The 19,651-nt window shown below is 40.7% G+C and overlaps 1 protein-coding gene across 4 annotated transcripts in view; it reads left to right on the forward strand.

The window, feature by feature from the left end:
- Window positions 1-19,651, forward strand: part of SLC1A3 (solute carrier family 1 member 3) — a 100,363-nt gene that overhangs the window by 20,841 nt on the left and 59,871 nt on the right. For 3 of the 4 annotated variants that reach the window (XM_004385251.3, XM_004385252.2, XM_012558085.2), the window contains one exon: window positions 10,431-10,568. The exons of the other annotated variant lie outside the window; for it this stretch is intronic. In XM_004385251.3, the coding sequence (XP_004385308.1) occupies window positions 10,431-10,568 (138 nt within the window). The remainder of the gene's footprint in view (window positions 1-10,430; window positions 10,569-19,651) is intronic. 4 annotated transcript variants of the gene reach the window in all.

Consider the following 19,651-nt stretch of genomic DNA (forward strand, 5'->3'; position numbering starts at 1 on the left):
AAACCTTTTCTAAGCTAAGCTCTAGACTTAGCCTAATTCAAAATGGAACGAAAAAGTGACAAAATATTGTGTACCAACTTAGGTGCTTTACGTTAACTACTGAGAGGCCTTGAGTGTAGTCTCATGGGAGAGCTGGAGATGGAGCTGGACAATCTGGCTGTGAAGTTCTCCTCAGCAACTCACCATGGCCTTGAGCAAGTAGCTTGACCCCTCTCTATGCCTAGTGTAGCTCTAACCATTACTAGCTGTGCGGTTTTTGCAATTTACCTACCCTCAATGACTCCGGTTCTTCATCTGGAAAAACATGGATAATAGTCCTGGCCACATCAAAGATTGTTTCTTTTTGTGTGTAAACCTTTTCATGAGTTTTTAAGTAGTGGTCTCATACAATATTTGTCCTTTTGTGATTGACTTATTTTACTCAGCTTAATGCCCTCCAGATTCATCCATGTTATGAGATGCTTTGCAGATTCATCATTGTTCTTTACCGTTGTGTAATACTCATTGTATGTATGTACCATAGTTCCTTTATCCATTCATCTGTTGATGGACATCTAGGTTATTTCCATCTTTTTGCTATTGTGAACAATGCTGCAATGAACATGGATGTGCATATGTCTATTCTTGTGACGGCTCTTATTTCTCTAGGATATATTCCTAGGACATTTATAAATTTTTAAAAAAGAAATTGTGGCATAGAGAGTTAAAGGACTTATGCAGGGCCACATGGAGAGTTAAAGATAGGACTACAACTAGAATCCCAACGTCATTCATTCACGAAGTATCTACTGAGCATCTTCTCTACAGGTGTATCTATACTACATTAGAAGCAGCTTGGTGGGGAGGTCCAGAGACCTTTGCATGTTAGATCTCTAACCACCATATGCTGCTGTCTTGTTGAGTGTGGGTGGGACCTGTGACTTGCTTCTAAACAACAGAATATGGCAAAGGTGATGGGCTGTCGCTCTCATGATTACATTACACTATACATCAGATTGTTGTAACCTTGAAACAAATGATGCTAGCTCTTTTTTTCACTACATGAATGAAAAGATCCTAAGTTGGGAAAAGGAAGCATTTTTGTCACATACAACCAAAATATTTGATACTATTGTTTTCCTCTAGCCACTTTGCATACCTCAAGTGGACAGCATGATCCCTTTCCTGGCTAAATATTTGCAGGCCTAGCTTGTCCTGGGTAGTAGCGTGATGGTCCTCTGGTTGGCTAAGAGTGTTTGAGATGGTTGCTCATCTTGGATGAACTGGAGCATTTGGTAGCTTTCTTATGACTAACCTCAGCATGTGAGGTCTTTCTCTCAGTATCAACTCCACTATTATTCTTAGATTCCTTTTTGACATCTGGGCTCCTTTTGGGTTGTTCTTGTTGTTAGGTGCGATAGAGTCGATTCCAGCTCATAGTGACTCCATGTGACAGAGTAGCAGTAACCCATAGGGTTTTCTTGGCTGTAATCTTTATGGGAGCAGATTGCCAGGTCTTTCTCCCATGGAGCCTTTGGGGAGGTTTAAACCTCCAACCTTTCTGTTAGTAGCTGAGTGCTTAACCGTTGTTCCACCAGGGCTCCTTTGGGATGCCTCCTGTTTTTTCTGGAGAACTCTGCATTCTGAGTAGTAACTCTAGAAGGCTTTGGTTTGCCAATCTGTTCGTGGCAGTTAGTAGATGGAGTAGAAACTTTATTAAATTTTTTACTATTTCAAACCTCAACATTTATCCAAAGTTAAATTGGGTAATTTGGTCCAAATTTTACTTCAAATTGTAGCTCTTTCTTTAACCCTTAAATATTTTCTTTCAATAGTTTTATCAGATTAAGATTAGCTAGTTTGCAGTATGGACCAAATTCTCGCAATAGATCTTTAGCTTTTAACTTGTACGTGTTTGGTCTTAAACTGAAGGTCCGTGATGTATTCTTTCTGAGGCTCCAGTGTGCACATTGTGTCCTAGCTTAGAGAGTGAAATGATATTTTATCTTCCAAAGAAGTGTTTATTGTACAGATTCCCCAGGAGGAAATAGTGAACCCTTCAAGGACTGTCTTTTTAAGCTGTTTGCATCAGAAAAGCACTTATAGAAAAATGCTTCTTTGGTCGTGGCATTCAACCAGAACCATTAATTTTGATCACTTAAATATCCTAGTAAGACATTTCCTAGATTCTAAAAATTGTGTTAAAATACTAAAGCGGGAGTGATATAAGACTGTTTCCGGAGAGTGAGAAATCTGGATTTCTTTTTTTCTTTTTGGTGGCATTTATGTGTTGTATTATGTCATCAAGATGCAAATGTCGCAGAGTTTGTTTCAGCTCTGCTGAAATCAGAAAGTTATCCTTGATGTTTATTTTTACTTTTGCAGAGGAAGCAATAATAAAGGATCTGGTGCCCATAAAGCTTTTTATTAGCTCTGGGGCCATCGTCAATCAATGTTTTTCAAATCAGTGCCCACTAATGGAGCTCAGTTCTGCAGAGACAGAGGGCTGCTTTACCAAAGCAAAACAGGGCTCCTGGGACCTTGCCCTGCTACCTCTAATTGAACGGAAGGGCAGAGCCAAGAGGGCTCTAAGAAGTTTGTACATTAGGCTGTGGGAACGTGTTTCAAGGAAGGCTTTCTTCATTGCTGGGCTAGAATGTAATCAGAAACCTGAACTGCTTACCAAAAACAGCAGTCTCCGTATTCAGAGCGTTTCCTCTTGATTTGATGCTGATAGCTGGCTGACCTTACCACTGGCTTCACCTCTGTCTAAGGTGGCCTGCTAGAGCAGAAAGCTGGATTTGAAGAAAAATATCTTTTGTTTATTCATTCAACAAACGAGTTGGGAAATGCTAAATGCTGACTTCATTAAATGAAACCTTTTCTAAGCTAAGCTCTAGACTTAGCCTAATTCAAAATGGAACGAAAAAGTGACAAAATATTGTGTACCAACTTAGGTGCTTTACGTTAACTACTGAGAGGCCTTGAGTGTAGTCTCATGGGAGAGCTGGAGATGGAGCTGGACAATCTGGCTGTGAAGTTCTCCTCAGCAACTCACCATGGCCTTGAGCAAGTAGCTTGACCCCTCTCTATGCCTAGTGTAGCTCTAACCATTACTAGCTGTGCGGTTTTTGCAATTTACCTACCCTCAATGACTCCGGTTCTTCATCTGGAAAAACATGGATAATAGTCCTGGCCTCACTGGTGTTTGTGAGGCAATGAGCTCATGAGGATTTGTCACATGCTTCAAATCCACCAGCCACTCCTTGAAAATCCTATGGGTCAGTTCTACTCTGTCCTAAAGGGTCGCTATGAGCTGGAATTGACTCGACGGCAACAGGTTTGGTTTTTGTTTTTGGAGCCCTGGTGGCGCAGTGGTTAAGAGCTTGGCTGCTAACCAAACAGTCAGAGTTCAAATCCACCAGCTGCTCCTTGGAAGCCCTATGGGGCAGTTCTACTCTGTCCTGTACTATCACTATTGGAATTGACTCAATGTTTTTTTTTTTTTTTTTTTCTGAGCACTCGATAAATGTTAGCTGTTGTTATTAAGGCTGGGAGACCTGAAGCATGTTTAGCGTGTTTTCATTTAATGTCCTTTCCACTTTTGTTACTGATGGGTTCAGTGGAGGAGGAAAAAGGCAGCCTATTTTGATTAATAACTTTGTATAAGTTTAGTTAGATCATTTCAGAACAAAAGATTTGGTGTAACAATTTTAAACAGCGGCCTGGTACTAATAACCATATTTTGAGATCCTCCTCGAATGAGAGGAGCCCTGGTGACTCAGTGGTTAAAGCATTCGGTTGCTAACCGAAAGGCCAGTGGTTCGAATCCACGAGCCTCTCAGAAGGGGAAAGATGTGGCAGTCTGCTCCTATAAAGATTAACAGCCTTGGAAACTCAGTGGGGCAGTTCTACTCCTCACATACTTTGGACATGCTGTCAGGAGGGCACCAGTCCCTGGAGAAGGACATCATGCTTGGTAAAGTAGAGGGTCAGCAAAAAAAGAGGGAGACCCTCAATTGACGCAGTGGCTGCAGCAATGGCCTCAGTCATAACAATGATCATGAGAATGGCACAGGACCGGGCAGTGTTTTGTTCTGTTGTACATAAGGTCACTATAAGTCGGAACCAACTCAACGGCACCCAACAACAACTCTATCCTATAGGGTCGCTATGAGTCAGAATTGACTCCATGGCAGTAAGTTTTGGTTGTCAAGTAAGAGGACCTGGGAAGGGTTCTGGAATGTGCTGTGTGCCTCAGGGACAGCTTAGCAGCTCAAGATTATTACTCAAGGGCATGAACAATTTAGCAGCGAGAGATGCTGAAGACCCAGGATCCAGTCACATTTAAGAGCTCTCCTCAGACTCAGGTTACAAGGATGTGTTTGTTTTTGACAGGCAGATAAGTGCAGTAGAAAGAACACTTGGCTTTGTTTAGAATCCCCCAGGTCAATTTACTGGGTCTAATATTGAGCAAGTTAACTAACTTCCGAACCTCAGTTTATTCCTCTTTAAAATAAACATAATAATATCTACCTCATAAAGTTGTGGTGAAGATTAAATATAATACCCGAAAAACACTCATTGATGTTGAACCAGTTCGGACTCATAGCAACACCACAGGACAGAGTAGAACTGCCCCATAAGGTTTTCGAGGCTGTAAATCTTTATGAAAACAGACTGCCACTTCTTTCTCCTGCGGAGCAGTTGGTGGCTTCAAACAGCCAACCTTTCTGTTAGAATTGAGCACTCAACCACTGCACCACCAGGGCTTCTTAACCCATCATAAGAACTCCATAATATTCTCCTTCTGCAACATAATCTCCTCTTTCATAAGAAATGGCTCATTTGGTAAACCCAGAGGTAGCATACCAATGTATTTGCAGTTAGCTGTCTCTCTAAATAGCTCTTCCCTTCAAAGCATTGGACTTATAACTATCCCTTATAAATAAATGATGGCTTCTCTCTGCTGTTCCCACTGGAAAGAAGAGCTTTTAGAAAATGTGGGTTTTGCAAGGAAGAATATAACAAACGGTGAAACACAGACACAGCCTAGAGCCGCTGATACTGGGACTAAACTCTCAAGTAAAGTTGGCTTGCTGACTAGAAGGAGACAGAAGAAAAATATCACCACCTCTTGTGATTTTGCTTACTTGGCTGTCTTGCTGTTACTCTCAGAGTTATCTATCTGGCTAGTTGGAAAGTTAAAGAACCTTACCATTCACACATTGCCCAGCATTCATTCAATGAACTGGATTACTTTCCCTCCTAACACCTAGATGAAAGTTGGTTGTACTGAGTAAATGTGAGGTTTTATGGGGGAAGAGGAGAGAAGGTACATGGAGTTCCTAGGGAGAGAAGAACTCTGGATACAGTTGGTGTGGTTTTACAAAGAGGAGTAGAGTCGTGTCGGGACGGGTTAGGCTTTGGATGAGGGAATCAAGTGCATCTAATATTTGGAAAAAATAATTCCTTCCTTCATCTACGCTGGTTTGTCTCTTGCTCCTAGAACCTGTAATGAGGAGGGCATTATTCATAGATCAGCTATTTTATTATTGATAAATTATAAATTAAATAGGTTTTCCAGACTAGCCAAGATCCTAATCACCCTTGGAAATAACGTTGTGTATAAGTAAATGCATTTCTAGTAATAGTCAACCTTGAATGAACTCGTAAAACCAAGCCTGGTCTTAAATTGCTATTTGGGAATATCTAAGATTCCTAGGAAGCCTCGATGGCACACCTGGGTGGTGCAAATAGTTAAGCACTCAGCTACTAGCCAAAAGGTTGGCAAGTTGAACGCACGCAGAGGAGTCTTGGAAGACAGGCCTGGGAGCGATCTGCTTCTGAAAGGTCACAGCCTTGAAAACCCTATGGAGCAGTTCTACTCTGCACACATGGGCTCGCTATGAGTCAGAATTGACTCGACAACAAGATTCCTAGCAGCTTAACATGTTCAAATTCCAAATGAGCAAAATGAGTTTGTTGTGTTTACTATGTACATTTTTGTTGTAATTGACAAATGTTTAAAGGCATTTAAATAAAAATGAGAAAACAATTCCAGTAAAATCAGGGTTGCATTTGATTGAAAGTAAAGCAAACTTTATAAGGTAATTATAAAGGGTAATTATTATATAAAGAACCTATACCAAACAAACACATGCAAATTCTTAAGAAATTATAATGGCCAAGTAGATGCTTGGTAAAAATACAATTATTTTAAAAATACGTATATTAGGTAAATACAAAAGAAAACAAAAAAATATATATACTGATCATCAAATTAACAAATTTTTCTCATTTTTACCATTTTTTTAAAGTGATAATACTCTCTGTTCCTGAGATTATGGGAAATAAGGTCTTCTCATTCACTGGTAGGAGCCCTGGTGGCTCAATGGTTAAGTGCTCAGCTGTTAACCACAAGACTGGCATATCAAACCCACCATCAGCTCAGCAAGGGGAAAGTTTACAGCCTATCTAGTAAGAAGACCAAACTTAATGGTCTGACTGAGACTGGAAGAACCCCGGAAAGCACAGCCCCCGGACTTTCTGTCAACCTAGAACTAAAACAATTCCCGAGGCCAATTCTTCAGACAAGGATTGGACTAGACTGTAGGACATAAAATGATACTCGCGAAGAGTATGCTTCTTAGCTCAAGTAGATACGTGAGACTAAATGCGCAGCTTCTGTCCGGAGGTGAGATGAGAAGGCAGAGAGGGTCAGGAGCTGGTTGAATGGACACAGGAAATCAGGGGTGGAAAGGAGGAGCGTGCTGTCACAGTATAGGGTGAGCAATTAGGGTCACATAACAATGTATGTATAAATTTTTGTGTGAGAGACTAACTTGAGTTGTAAACTTTCACTTAAACTACAACAACAACAAAAAAAGATTACAGCCTCTGTGGGGACCATGGCCTCTGGGAACATCTAGTTCAATTGTAACATAGTTTATAGAGAAAATGTTCTACATTCTACTTTGGTGAGTAGTATCTGGGGTCTGAAAAGCCTGTGAGTGGTCATCTAAGATACTCTTCTGGTCTAACCCCTTTAGGGGCAAGGGTGAATGAAGACAACAAGATACAAGGGAAAGATTAGTCCAAAGGACGAATGTGCCACAACTACCACGGCCTCCACCAGACTGAGTCCAGTACAACTAGATAGTGCCCGGCTACCACCACTGAGTGCTCTGACAGGGATCACAACAGACGGTCCCAGACAGAGCTGGAGAAAAATGTAGAACAAAATTCTAACTCTCAAAAAAAGAACAGACTTACTGGCCTAACAGAGACTGGAGAAACCCCAAGACTGTGGCCCCCGGACACCCTTTTAGCTCAGTAAAGAAGTCACTCCTGAGGTGCACCCTTCAGCCAAAGATTAGACAGCCCCATAAAACAAAACAAGACTAAAGGGGCACAACAGTCCAGGGACAAGGACTAGAAGGCAGGAGGGGACAGGAAAGCTGGTAATAGGGAACTGAAGGTCGAGACGGGAGAGTGTTGACATGTCGTGGGGTTGTTAACCAATGTCATAAAACAATATGTGTACTGTTTAATGAGAAATTAGTTTGTTCTGTAAACATTCATCTAAAGTACAAAAAAAAAAAAAAAGATTGCAGCCTAGGAAACCTATGAAGCAGTTCTACTCTGTCCTGTAGGGTCGCTTTGTGTCAGAATCAACACTATGGCACACAAGAACAACGGCATTCACTAGCGAAGCATAAACTCCAGGGCTATTGGTCCAACCTGGTGGGAAAGCAATTTGATAACATGCATTGAGGTGTTCATAACCTTTGACCCACCGGTTCCCTTTCTCTAAAATTAAACTAAAAAATATTCCTGGATATAAAATGGAGCCCTGGTGGCAAAGTGGTTAAGAGTGTTCAGGCTGCTAACCAAAAGGTCAACAGTTTGAATCTACCAGTTGCTCCTTGGAAACCCTACCCTGTCTTATAGGGTCATTATGAGTAGGAATCAACTCGACGGCACACAACATCCAATATAAAATAGCCTTCATATGTTCATCATGATGTTATTTATAGAAGCAAAAAATGCAAAATAACTTGTGTTTAACAACAGAGGAAGAATTAAATAAATTCTGATACAGTCATTGGATCTGATATCATGAGGCCTAAAAATAATGTTTATGGAGACTGTATATTAAAAAGTATATATTCTGTGAGATTTCCATACATTTAGCTATGTATGTGAAAATTCTGGAAAGAAACTCACTGAAGCATTATCGGTGATTGTCTTTGCTTTGTAGGAGTGGCAGAAAGTGAGTGAGGTGGATAAGAGCATGGGATCTAGGATCTGGGGCCAAACTGCCTGACTTCAAATCCAAGCTCTGCCACTTGAGTAGCTGTTTGGGCGAGTTTTAAGCTAAGTTTTCTCCATCAGCAAGTTGACAGTAAAATAAATAGTATAGTACCTACCTCCTGATGTTTTTGTGAAGATTAAATTTGCTGACACATATAAAGCACTGATAATAATGCCTCCTGGCATATAGTAAGGAGTCAGTAAACGTTAAAACCAAAAACCAAACCACTTGTGGTCAGTTAGATTCCGAGTCATGGCAACCCCATGTGTTACACAGCAGAACTGTTCCATAGGGTTTTCTTGGCTGTAATCTTAAGAGAAGCAGATTGAGAGGGCTTTCTTCCATGGCACCCCTGGGTGGATTCAAATCTTCAACCTTTAGATTAGTAGTCAAACACAAACCATTTATACCAGCAAGGAATTTTCTAATAATCTTGAGCTATTTTCTGTTTATTTGGATGGTAGAACCAATATGAGCAGGCTTTTTGCCCCCTGCTTTTCTACATTTTTCAAATCAGCTTTTCTTTCTTGAGTATGTTACTGTTGTATTGGGAGGGGAAAGCAACATTTTCTTGAAGGCCCTGAGAACTTGGTCAGGTAGATTTTCTAGTAGCACAGACTCAGATTCTTTTTGGAATATCACAATATTTAATCAAAGAATGGATATTTCATGGTTGCTGAAATCCAAGAATTGGAGTTACAGTGGTGATTAAAATGAACTTTGTGTTCCAGATGCCCATTTCATAAGAAGTTGGGATAGTTCTGTTTCCATAAAGGACTGCATGCCTCCTTTGGAAAAACTTGTGTTTACCCGATATTCACTTTCCCCCTCTACCCTTTGCTTTTACTTAACTCCTTACCAGGCATTTTCTTTTCCCTACAACTTGCATGTATTTTAAACTATGAAATCACATGTTTTAATAGTATCAGGACAAAAATTTTCAAAATATTTATAATACTGGAATAAGTAAATTTTCTTGGGTGAGGAAAGTAATTTAGGGAAAGGGGAGAAAGATCACGTCTTACTTCTTTTACTAATTTCTGAAATTTTCAACAACTATCATGCATAATTTGATTCCCATATAAAATGAACATTTTAAAAATATATTTTAAAGTTCCAGGAGCAGAAAGCAAATTAAAGGGAAAGTTGCTTTTTCTTGCCCCAATTTCCCCCAAGTTTTCAAGAAAAAGATCTTGGAAAAAAGTCTCTTTACTCATTTTGGAAACTTCTCTTGCCAGCAAGTAATGAGTCTGTACAGTACAGCTACCAAGGCAATGTCAAGACCATGTAGAAAGAGAGAGAAGGTATGGTGTGCAGTTGGAGACATGATGAAAATGGATTAACAATGTAATGAATAGGGGTCTTTTTTTTTAAATTGTTTTAATTGTACTCTAGATGAAGGTTTACAGAACAAACAGTTTCTCATTAAACAGTACACATATTGTTTTATGACATGGGTTAACAACCCCACAACATGTCAACACTCTCCCTTCTCGACCTTGAGTTCCCTATTACCAGCCTTCCTGTCCAATAGGGGTCTTTTTTATTGGAAAAAAAATTAAAATTGCACTACAAGGAAGGAAGCGTTGCTGATCTGCTTCCATAAACATTATAGTCAAGAAAACCTTATGGAGCAGTTCTACTCTGCAACATTTGGGGTCACCACAAGTCAGAATCAACTTGATGGCAATAGGTTCTGTAGGGTACCCTTTCTAAAGTGGTTATGCTAACAGTTCTAACATCTCTTGTTATAAGAACTGCATTATGATAAGGACTTTTTTTCCCACATGGCCTTGTTCACATGGACACATGATTTGTCTCCTAAATACGTCCCAGTCTTTGTAACACTGTACTGATCCATGTCAAAATAGTCCCACTGCTTTAAAGTTAGACAAAGATATTTTTCATTTGTAAAACCAGAAACATTTTTTCTGTAAGTTCTACTTGAAGCCCTGGATTCATCCAGACCCCTCCAGACAATGACTACTCCCAAAGCATCACAAATATTTGCTGCTTAAATAAATTTACTCTTATCAGACACGGGTAACCGCCAGCCAAATATTTGTCCATTTTTCTAGGACTGTGGCTTCAGTTTCAGAAAAGACACAATTTTTCTCCTTTTTTTTTTCTTCAGGTACAATCCTTGGATTTACTCTCCGACCATACAAAATGAGCTACCGGGAAGTCAAGTACTTCTCTTTTCCTGGGGAACTCCTGATGAGGATGTTACAGATGCTGGTGTTGCCACTTATCATCTCCAGTCTTGTCACAGGTACCACATACAGTTGTTTTTAAGTGTGCTTCTTGCAAAAAGATCGCTTAGAAAAAGCAAACGCTTTAGGTTTCTGCTGGATGCATGCTCTGTTCTAGAAAAAAAAAAAAAAGTCCCTTCAAAATGATGGAAAGGGGGCTTTAGTAATGCATGAATGATTATAACTCGTATTTTGCCAATCACAAGAGGAAACGGATTTAAACCACCACGTAATCTGGTCTGCCTCACTATGAAAGAAGTGCCCTGCTAAACACTACACAACCAGCCTTCTCTGACCACAGTGATGTAGTTGACAACAGCGTACAACAGGTCTGTTTTCTCACCCTCTTATCCCACCCAGATAACATCTGGTTGGACAGCCTATTAGCTATTGATGCAAGAATGCTTGTTCTCAGAGCCACCAGGACTTGAGCGGGAGCCTTCTTGGAAGCCTCATCAAGAGGTAATGCCCACCACACACTCACCAACTCTGCTGCCACCAACACTTTTATCTTTTTCTGGTGTACCCGCATGATCTCATTTCCTTCTCCAGTTGCCCCCCACCCCCATTACCTTTTACGATGGTGGGAGAATGGGGAGGGGGTGGGAGATTTTCTCATCTGGATACGTCCTCAGTGGACACTTGAATTTTCAATGAGTGCAAGTTTGCAGGATAGGATTCTCTTTTCTGTGACAGGGAGGTAATTTACTCCTGTATGGGAAAAGGTTAAAGAGTCGTTTGCATATGTGACTGGTGAATACAAATGCAGCCAAGGAGTTGCAGTGTTACTGTGCATTCCTTCCTGCCCACTCTTCTCTTTCCCCACAGCTCATCTCTGACTTGGAGAAGGCATTTCCATAGACACTGCCCCCACACAATAGTTTTTGGGTTTGTAGCTGAAGTCCAGTACTCAGGTATTAATGACCCTGTTCTCTTTCCACCCTTGGCTCACCATCTACCCCTAAGTGGACCACTCTGCTTCTACATGAGCTGGCTTCTGAGCATCTTTTCCCCGAGGGAGTTCTCAAGGATACTTACAATCTCCTTTTGAGATCTCTGTGTAATGAGAACTTTGTAGTCCATCTTAAAAATCATGAGCAAGATTCTGACTATTGCATCTCTTAAAGGGCTAGCCATTACTTTACCAGAAACTATTTCAAATTTTTCCTCCATGTCTTGCAGATCTCTGCTGGCTTCCACTTGTCCAGGGCCTTAACAAGTTATTGCATATACACAAGTTCCACTGGAGGATGAATTGCGCATAAAACCATCATATAGACAAGTTGATTTGGGGTACTTGGTTATGAAACTGGCCTGGTCCATTGCTGATTAGGAATAATCATAGCAACAACAATTCTTATCACAGAAATGTTATTAAATGCTCCTACATAAGGGCACATCTTCATTTATTACTCAGGTGCTGCCATTTTTCTAGGGGAACAAGTTCTTTGCAGAAAGCACTTACAGGACAAAATCAATATTCCCCATTTTAATTAGTAGATCAGTGAGTCCCTCTTCACCATCCCTACTGAACTGAGAAGGTACAGTTTTCCTGGGTTGATGACACACACTGAGGGGTCCTGGATTCCTTTATGCTGTCTCTTCCAGGATGGAACTGGTGTTTAGAGGTTTCCGCCTTCTGGCAATTGTGTTGAAAACCTACTGTATTGCTCTATAGAGGAGGTGAGACAAGGCCCTCAATCAGTAGAGTTAAAGAAATTATGAAGTCCCAGTTGACATTACCTTGAAATAGTACTTTATGGGATTTTCTAATACTCAATGGATCAACTTTATCAAAGGAATAAGAGCTTTGGTCGAGAAATAATAATTTTGTAGAAAGAATACTATAATGTAATCCCTTTGCGTGGTTAAAAAGAGATGTGTGGGCCCACCTGGGAGAAATTATCACTGCTTATAATATTGTTGTTAAAGAGAAAGGAATTGTGAGCTGCAAACAACCAACACAAAATGAATTCTTGAAAGGTAAGCTAATTGCAAGTTGAGTGTGCTGCCATTTAAGACCATTAAGAGATTCTCAGTGCTTATCCAGGACTGTGTTAAGACAGGGAGCCTGAGGGGGTATAATTTAGTTTGCCAAAGACCTTTTTAAGGTGTTAATGTCAAAGGAGTAATTTCTAAGCTGTACAATAATATAGATACTTGTGTTCAATTGGAATGGATGATTCAATAAGAATCTCCAGTGATGGGGAGAGAGGAAATTTTGCAAATTACACATATCCCTGGAGAATCCCTGTGAGTAATGGGGGCTGTTACTAGAGAATGTGTTGCCCAAGGAGGGAGCAAAATCAGGCTCCATCATTATGGAATGGAAAAGCAAACTCAAACGCCTCGGTGGGCAGGCAGGTGACGTATACATAGGAAACTGCCATCTCAAGCTACTTTTTGTTTTCTTACTTTGATAGTCATGGATTCAGAGAAACATTTCTTTTCACCAGGAGAAGTAACAGGGACATGTGGGATGTTTGTGACCCAGGTGCAGAATAGTGTGGACAAAGGGAGGCAAGGAGACAACTGTAAACTGAAAAATTTAAGTCTAGGGAGCTCCAGCCAATTGTTGCCATGTGGGAACCAAGGCCAAATCTTCTCAATTTTCAGGAGAATCCAGAAATCCGAATTTTTTAAAGAACCTCTAGGTTTTTAAATTTTAGTACAATTAAAACAAAACGCTGCAAGCCAAACAAAACCCATCTGCAGGCCCAGTCCAACTGTAGGCTTACCAAGATTGGAGCTCCAGTTTGACGCTCGGTGCTATTAATTATAGGAAAGGCATTGTGAGGCTGCCACTGGATTTCGTATGTTGTTTTATTCGTTCATTGACAGTTCTGTGCCAATGCTTGACTAATAACATGGAATCAGCTACTGAAGCACCATGTTTATTGCCAACGAAACAAATAGCTATTGGAAAACCTCTCCATCTTCTGGGTGTAAAGTAAGTTGTGTCATAGCTGTGCTGGTCTTTCCTGTACCAGACAGAAACACCAGAATAAGAACCCAGAGGTCATGTTCTCCCACAAGACGTTTCCTGATGGGCCAAATATTTGACAGACAGCGCTCTTAAGTTCAAAGTCCCCAGGTTCTGCCCAGATAGAAATCCAAATGGATGAAACCCTTATTGCATTTCTTGGGCTGAGCGTTTTGTTTTAGAAGATTCTAGGAAACATACTGTACATTTACTTGTACTAAAGTTACATTTAAACATTGAGATATCTGAGTTAGGTCTTTGAACTTGAAACACCTGTGTTTGTGAATTGTGGCTCTGGGGCCCCCTATAAGCCATGTTCTCCTTTTCCTGAATTCTGAAATTTTGATCTTTCCAAACGTCATTGGTGTGTATTAGCATTCCAGAAGCTTCCAGAGAGAAGCTAGAAGTAAGCTTAATGGCTAGATTTGTATTCAAATGCCTATTTTTTCTTTTCTTTTTTCTATTTTTTTTTTTTTTTTTTGTTGTTGTTTAAACAAGAAGAATGTATCTGTGTCAACACACTACACAATAAAACAGGGATTTGCGCCAGTTTCTATTGATTTGGTCAAGATAGGCAGCCAAACTAGATATTTCATGCCAGAAATAGGAGTTGCTTTGACTAGCTTAGCCTGATTAAATTAACTGGATAATAATTAAACTCCATTTCAGGTTGTACTGTGTAGACATCACTATCATCTCTTGCTGACTGCTGTATCATTTTAGAAAACAAGCGCATTCTTCTTTTCTTATTCCAAGTGTACATTCCCCCCTCGCTCACTTACCTCATGTGACATCTTTGGTGTCTCCCCAGTTTTCTGGAAGTGGGGATCATAACATTTGACAAACAGAATCTATGCAGAGTTGGGCTTTTTCATGTCCTTCACAACTATATGTGAAAATGGTTGGAGAGATTGTCAACAGCAACAGTCTAAGTAGCAGCAGTGTCTGGGGCCTATGGCAGGGCACACTGGAGGTAGGATTGTAATAGGAGTGTTTATCTTTTAACATTTATTCATTCATTAACAAATATTTCTTGAGCTCTTACTATGTCAGGCCCTGTGCTAGGCACTGGGGATACACAAAGATATAGTCCCCAAGAAGATGTATGGGAGAGGGGTTGGGGAGAGCTTCCCTGCACCTCTTAAATCATACAATATACAGTATATGTAAGCAAATTCCCATTCCAATTCCACCAGTGAGGGAGTAAGTATTGTCATATGTACTCCCAAAAAAAAGGAGACAATTTGATTAATTTTAAGAACATGATACCAAATCTGATTTTCAGAGTCAAGGCGCCTCCATCCCAAAGTCAACTAGTTCAGAACTTTCCAATATGAGTAAAAAGAAAACCTGTTGCCATCGAGTTGATTCCGACTTATAGCAATCCTATAGGACAGAGTAGAAATGCCCCATAGTGTTTCCAGGGAGTGGCTGGTGGATTCAATCTGCCAACCTTTTGGTTAGCAGCCAGAGTTCTTAACCACTGCACCACCAGGGCTCCATTTCAATACGAGTACCACCCCTATTCTCATTTACTAAAAACTTTCTTTAAATCAACATAATTTTCTTTCAGTGCTCTCAAATCATTACCAAGAAATGGAAATGAGAAAATAATAAATTACAATGTTATGGAATTCTAGACTGATATTGTTGCCTGTAAAAAGTTCTGAGAGTTTTATACACTCCCGATGTTTAAAAAAAAAGGGTGGGAGGTGGGATTGGCAAATGTTAAACCAACCAGTTGCCATTGAGTCAGTTCTGCCCCCATGTGTATCAGAGTAGAACCATCTTCCATAGAGTTTTTGAATTTTTGTAAGTTTATCACCAGGCCTTTCTTCTAAGTCATCTTTGGGAGAACTCAAACCTCCAACCTTTCAGTTAGCAGCTGAGGATGTTAACAATTTGCACCACCCAGGGACTCCAGCAAATGTTAAAGAGGTGTTAAATCCACATGAGCACTCAAATGAGACTTCCCCTTTCCTATAATCCAGAGCATTGGAGGAGATTTGGAAAGAATGACTTTCGCATTATGTGATTTAACGTTGACTAAGGTGGGGTTTCTGTTACCACCAGAACCACTGTGTTTACCCTGCTTTGGGAAACACTGATCTAGTCCAATCATCCATCTGATGCTTGAATCCCTGCAGTATCCCTTCCAAATGTTTCTCCACTTCTGCCTGAACATTTCCAAGGACAAGAGATGTTTGGGACCCATTTGTCCTTGGCAAAGCTCTAACAATTCTTTTTTGTATCTATAATGAAACAAAAACAACAGAAAAACAAAACTCTGCCTGCCTGTGTCCCCTACTCCATGTGACAAGCTCTGTGGTGTGTCACATATCTATCACCTGGGCAACTTCCTTTCAAATATATAGACCAGTGAATTCACTGGAATCTGGGATGTAGCTAGAGTTGAAGCCAACAAGCTGGGATCACCAGCAAGGGGCTGTCTTACCAGGAAAAATAATAGAAGTAAAAACAATAATGTTATGCCTCAAAGTACAGCCCTGAGGTTTTAGAAAAAGAAGAGTGAATTAAAGTTTTGTCATTTCATTTAACATGAGCCAGCAGTGAAAAAAAGAACTGAATAATTCTTGGAGCCCTGGTGGCACAGTGGTTAAGCGTTTGGCTGCTGTCCAACAGGTTGGCAGTTCGAATCCATCTTAGAAACCCTATGGAGCAGTTCTACTCTGTCCTATACGGTCGCTATGAGTCAGAATCGACTTGATGGCAATGGGTTGTTTAATGAGTGGATAATTCTTAATGGTTGGGCATATGAAGGGTTTGTTAATGGCCTGCAAAAATGAGAGCCAAAATTGCTTAAGAAAAATTTAATATTTTAAACCATTCATCTCCATGGCTCTGGTGTATAGCTGAGGCCTGTTGAAAGTAATCTGGGCACTTTGGTACAAGAAAAGGTACTGTAGATTTCTTCTCTTCCCCCTACACATACATTTTAGGGAGGAGTTTCTTTGGACCTGTGTTTCATTCTCTGTAAACTGGGGGTGATAATGGTACCTGTAAAAGCAGCTCTGGTAGCAGTGGTTAAATGCTTGACCGTTAACCGAAAGGTCAGTGGTTGGAACCCACTAGCCTCTCTGTGGGAGAAAGATGTGGCTGTCTGCTTCCCTAAAGATTTACAGCCTTGGAAACCCTATGAGGCAGTTCTACTCTGTCCTATAGGGTCACTATGAGTCTACCAGAAGGTAGGTACCTGTGTCATGAGGTTGTTGTGAGGATTTACACTTGACATATAATAGGTGCTCTATTAGTGACAGCTATTGACAGTAAGGGGTCCCTAGGTGGTGTAAATGGTTAATGTGCTTGGCTGCAAACCAAAAGGTGGGAGGTTCAAGGCTACCCAGAGGAGCCTCAGAAGAAAGGCCTAGAAATCTAGTTCCAAAAAATCAGCCATTGAAAACCCTGTGGAGCACAGTTCTATGGGTTGTCATGAGTCAGAATCATTTCAACGGCAACTGTTGATTTATTGGCAGTAAGAGTAGGGTTTTCCCTTAGCGGTCTAAGTTGTATAAAGACTTCTAGAGCAAGAAGAGACAGCTTCAGTAGAGGGATATATAACTAAACCTCCAGATTCCACACCTCATTTGTAAATGATTCCTGCAGCGATCATTTTCTTAAATGTAAATTAAAGAAACCAAGAAGTTAATGAAGTAACAAAGTGAGAGCCAGAGAGAATTCCTTCCTCACCACTGCAAGGCATTGGTTTCTGCCCTGCAGCATGGGATGAGATTACCCTTATCACAGCTGCACAATTCTAAATATTATCATTGGTTATACAACTGCCCAGTCTTTCCTGAGGAACTCAGCTCCAATGTGTCTCACCCTGGATTCCTTGGGGCAGCAAATTCCACAGGCTGCTTTCACGCTGTGAACAGATCCTCTCCAGCTAACCAAAACTTTAGGCAAACGGAGTCTCAACAAGCCAGCCATAAAGAAGCTCCAGCCCACCTCCTTTGAAGCCAACAGGTTAATCCTGCTTGATTTTCTCTCCAGGGCTGTTCACAGGCATGTGGGAGGGAGGGCTAAGCAGTGCTCATCTTAGAGATGGGGGCTGTAGGATACAATGGGAAGAATCCACCTGTGGGGTACAAAACAATCACCTGACTTTTTTGCATCATGTAGAAAAGAAATTTGGGTAATTAAATACTTTTTTTTTTAATTTAAATTTTTTTGTTTTTGTTTTTGTTTTTTTTAGTGGATTTGGGTTTGGGTGAGATGTAGGCAAAGCCGTTTAAGTCCAGCTGTCCCAGAAATGAGATCTGTCGTTTCCATTGCAGACAGCATTTGTTGAGGCTTTTAAGTACCGGATACTTTTCTAGGACCTGAGGATTCCAAAATGAAGAAGACAAGGTTCCTGTCCTCAAGGAGTTCAAAGTCTGGTCAATAGATTCCTAATCACAATATCGTGGAGTCATGGTGACACCAGAAGTATGAGCCCATTGGGAAACAGAGAAGGAAATGAGCAATGCCATGTCTCTCCTCCTCTGCCTCAGCAATATTCAGGCTCCCGTGCTAGGAAATATCCTTATTAGCAGAAAGAAAGGAACATTCTGCTTGTCCTGCATTGTTTTCCTTCCACCTGACTCTTTCACCATTAAATACAGTAAGAGCCAAAGGTAGGACCCGGTGAGGTTCCCAATAACTGTCACCTGGCAAATGTGGCCTCATAGATGGGAACCTAGAGAGAAGAGGTACCTGAGAGGGTTTCAACCACAGAAACTTTCCTTTTAGAAGGGGAGCCACTCAACTTTTGGGAGGGGAACCAGATTTAAGGCTCTCTCAGCTGGAAGAGGGGCCCTGGTGGCACAGTGTTTAAGAGCTCAGGCTGCTAACAGAAAGGCTGGCAGTTTGAATCTACCAGCAGCTCCTTGGAAACCCTGTGGGGCAGTTGTACTCTGTCCTATAGGGTCACTATGAGTCGGAATCGACTCGACAGCAACGGGTTTGGTTTTTTGTTTTTGTCTTTTTTTTTTAGCTTGAAGGATATGGAGGTAATACTGTACAACCTTGCACCCAGTGTGAGAATTCCCTCTCCAGCACCCTTGGAAGGTGGCCATCCAGACTCTGCTGGTACATTCCATTCTTTGATGGTTTAAACTGTTGAGCTGAAGTCTATCTCCTGTAAGGTCCACCTGTTGGTCCTACTCCTGCACATGGAACAACAGAGGATGACTGATTCTTCAGATGTGCTCAGGAGAGCACCTAGTAGTCTCTTGGGCACCAAGCATGGGCTAAGGTCCCAATTCTCTCAGGCTTCTTAGGTGCCTGCTTTCTGCCCTTCACCATCCTGGTTGCCTCCTCCATGCTCCTCTGTGTTCCTATTAGACTGAGCTGCTCAGAATTGAACCCAGGGCCCCTGATGTCACTTGACTGAGTAGAGACAGTGATCTGGACCAATCCTGTTAATACAGACTAAAGTTGGCTCTGCTGTTTTATCAGCTACATCATACCATTGGCTCAGAAGAGTTAAACTTGTGGTCACCTAATCCCCCTAGGATTGAATGTTTGTGGAAGGATTTTTGTGGTTAAAAAATGGAATCATTCTTCAGTTGAAAAATCAGAGGCACCAAGCTTAAGACTCTGTACGAGATGCAACTTTCCAAGAGGCTTGGGCCTGTTTGAGTTGAGAAATCCTACCTGCTAATTCCAGTAGCTTCAACTTAGCCTGTGGTTTTGATTGAAGTTTTATTTTGTAAGAAATGAAATTTAAAGAGTAAAAAAGAAAGACAATTTAAAAGCTTCCTTTAAAATGAAACAATTATCTAAGAAAAAATAAGTTTTTTTTTTTTAATTGTACTTCAGGTGAAGGTTTACAGAACAAATAGCTTCTTATGAAACAGTAGTACACATTGTTTTATGACGTGGGTTAACAACCCCACGACATGTCAATCCTCTCCCTTCTCGACCTTTTTTTTTGGTGAAAATATACATAGCCAATGATACACCATTTCAAAAATGTCTACATGCACAGTTCAGTGACATCGACTACGCTCTTCCAATTGTGCTGCTATTCTCACTTTAGATGAAGGTTTACAGAACAAAATAGTTTCTCTTTAAACATTTAGTACACATGTTGCCCTATGACAATGGTTAACAACC

Source organism: Trichechus manatus, unplaced genomic scaffold, assembly GCF_000243295.1.
Source record: "Trichechus manatus latirostris isolate Lorelei unplaced genomic scaffold, TriManLat1.0 scaffold00135, whole genome shotgun sequence".
Lineage (NCBI taxonomy): Eukaryota > Metazoa > Chordata > Mammalia > Sirenia > Trichechidae > Trichechus > Trichechus manatus.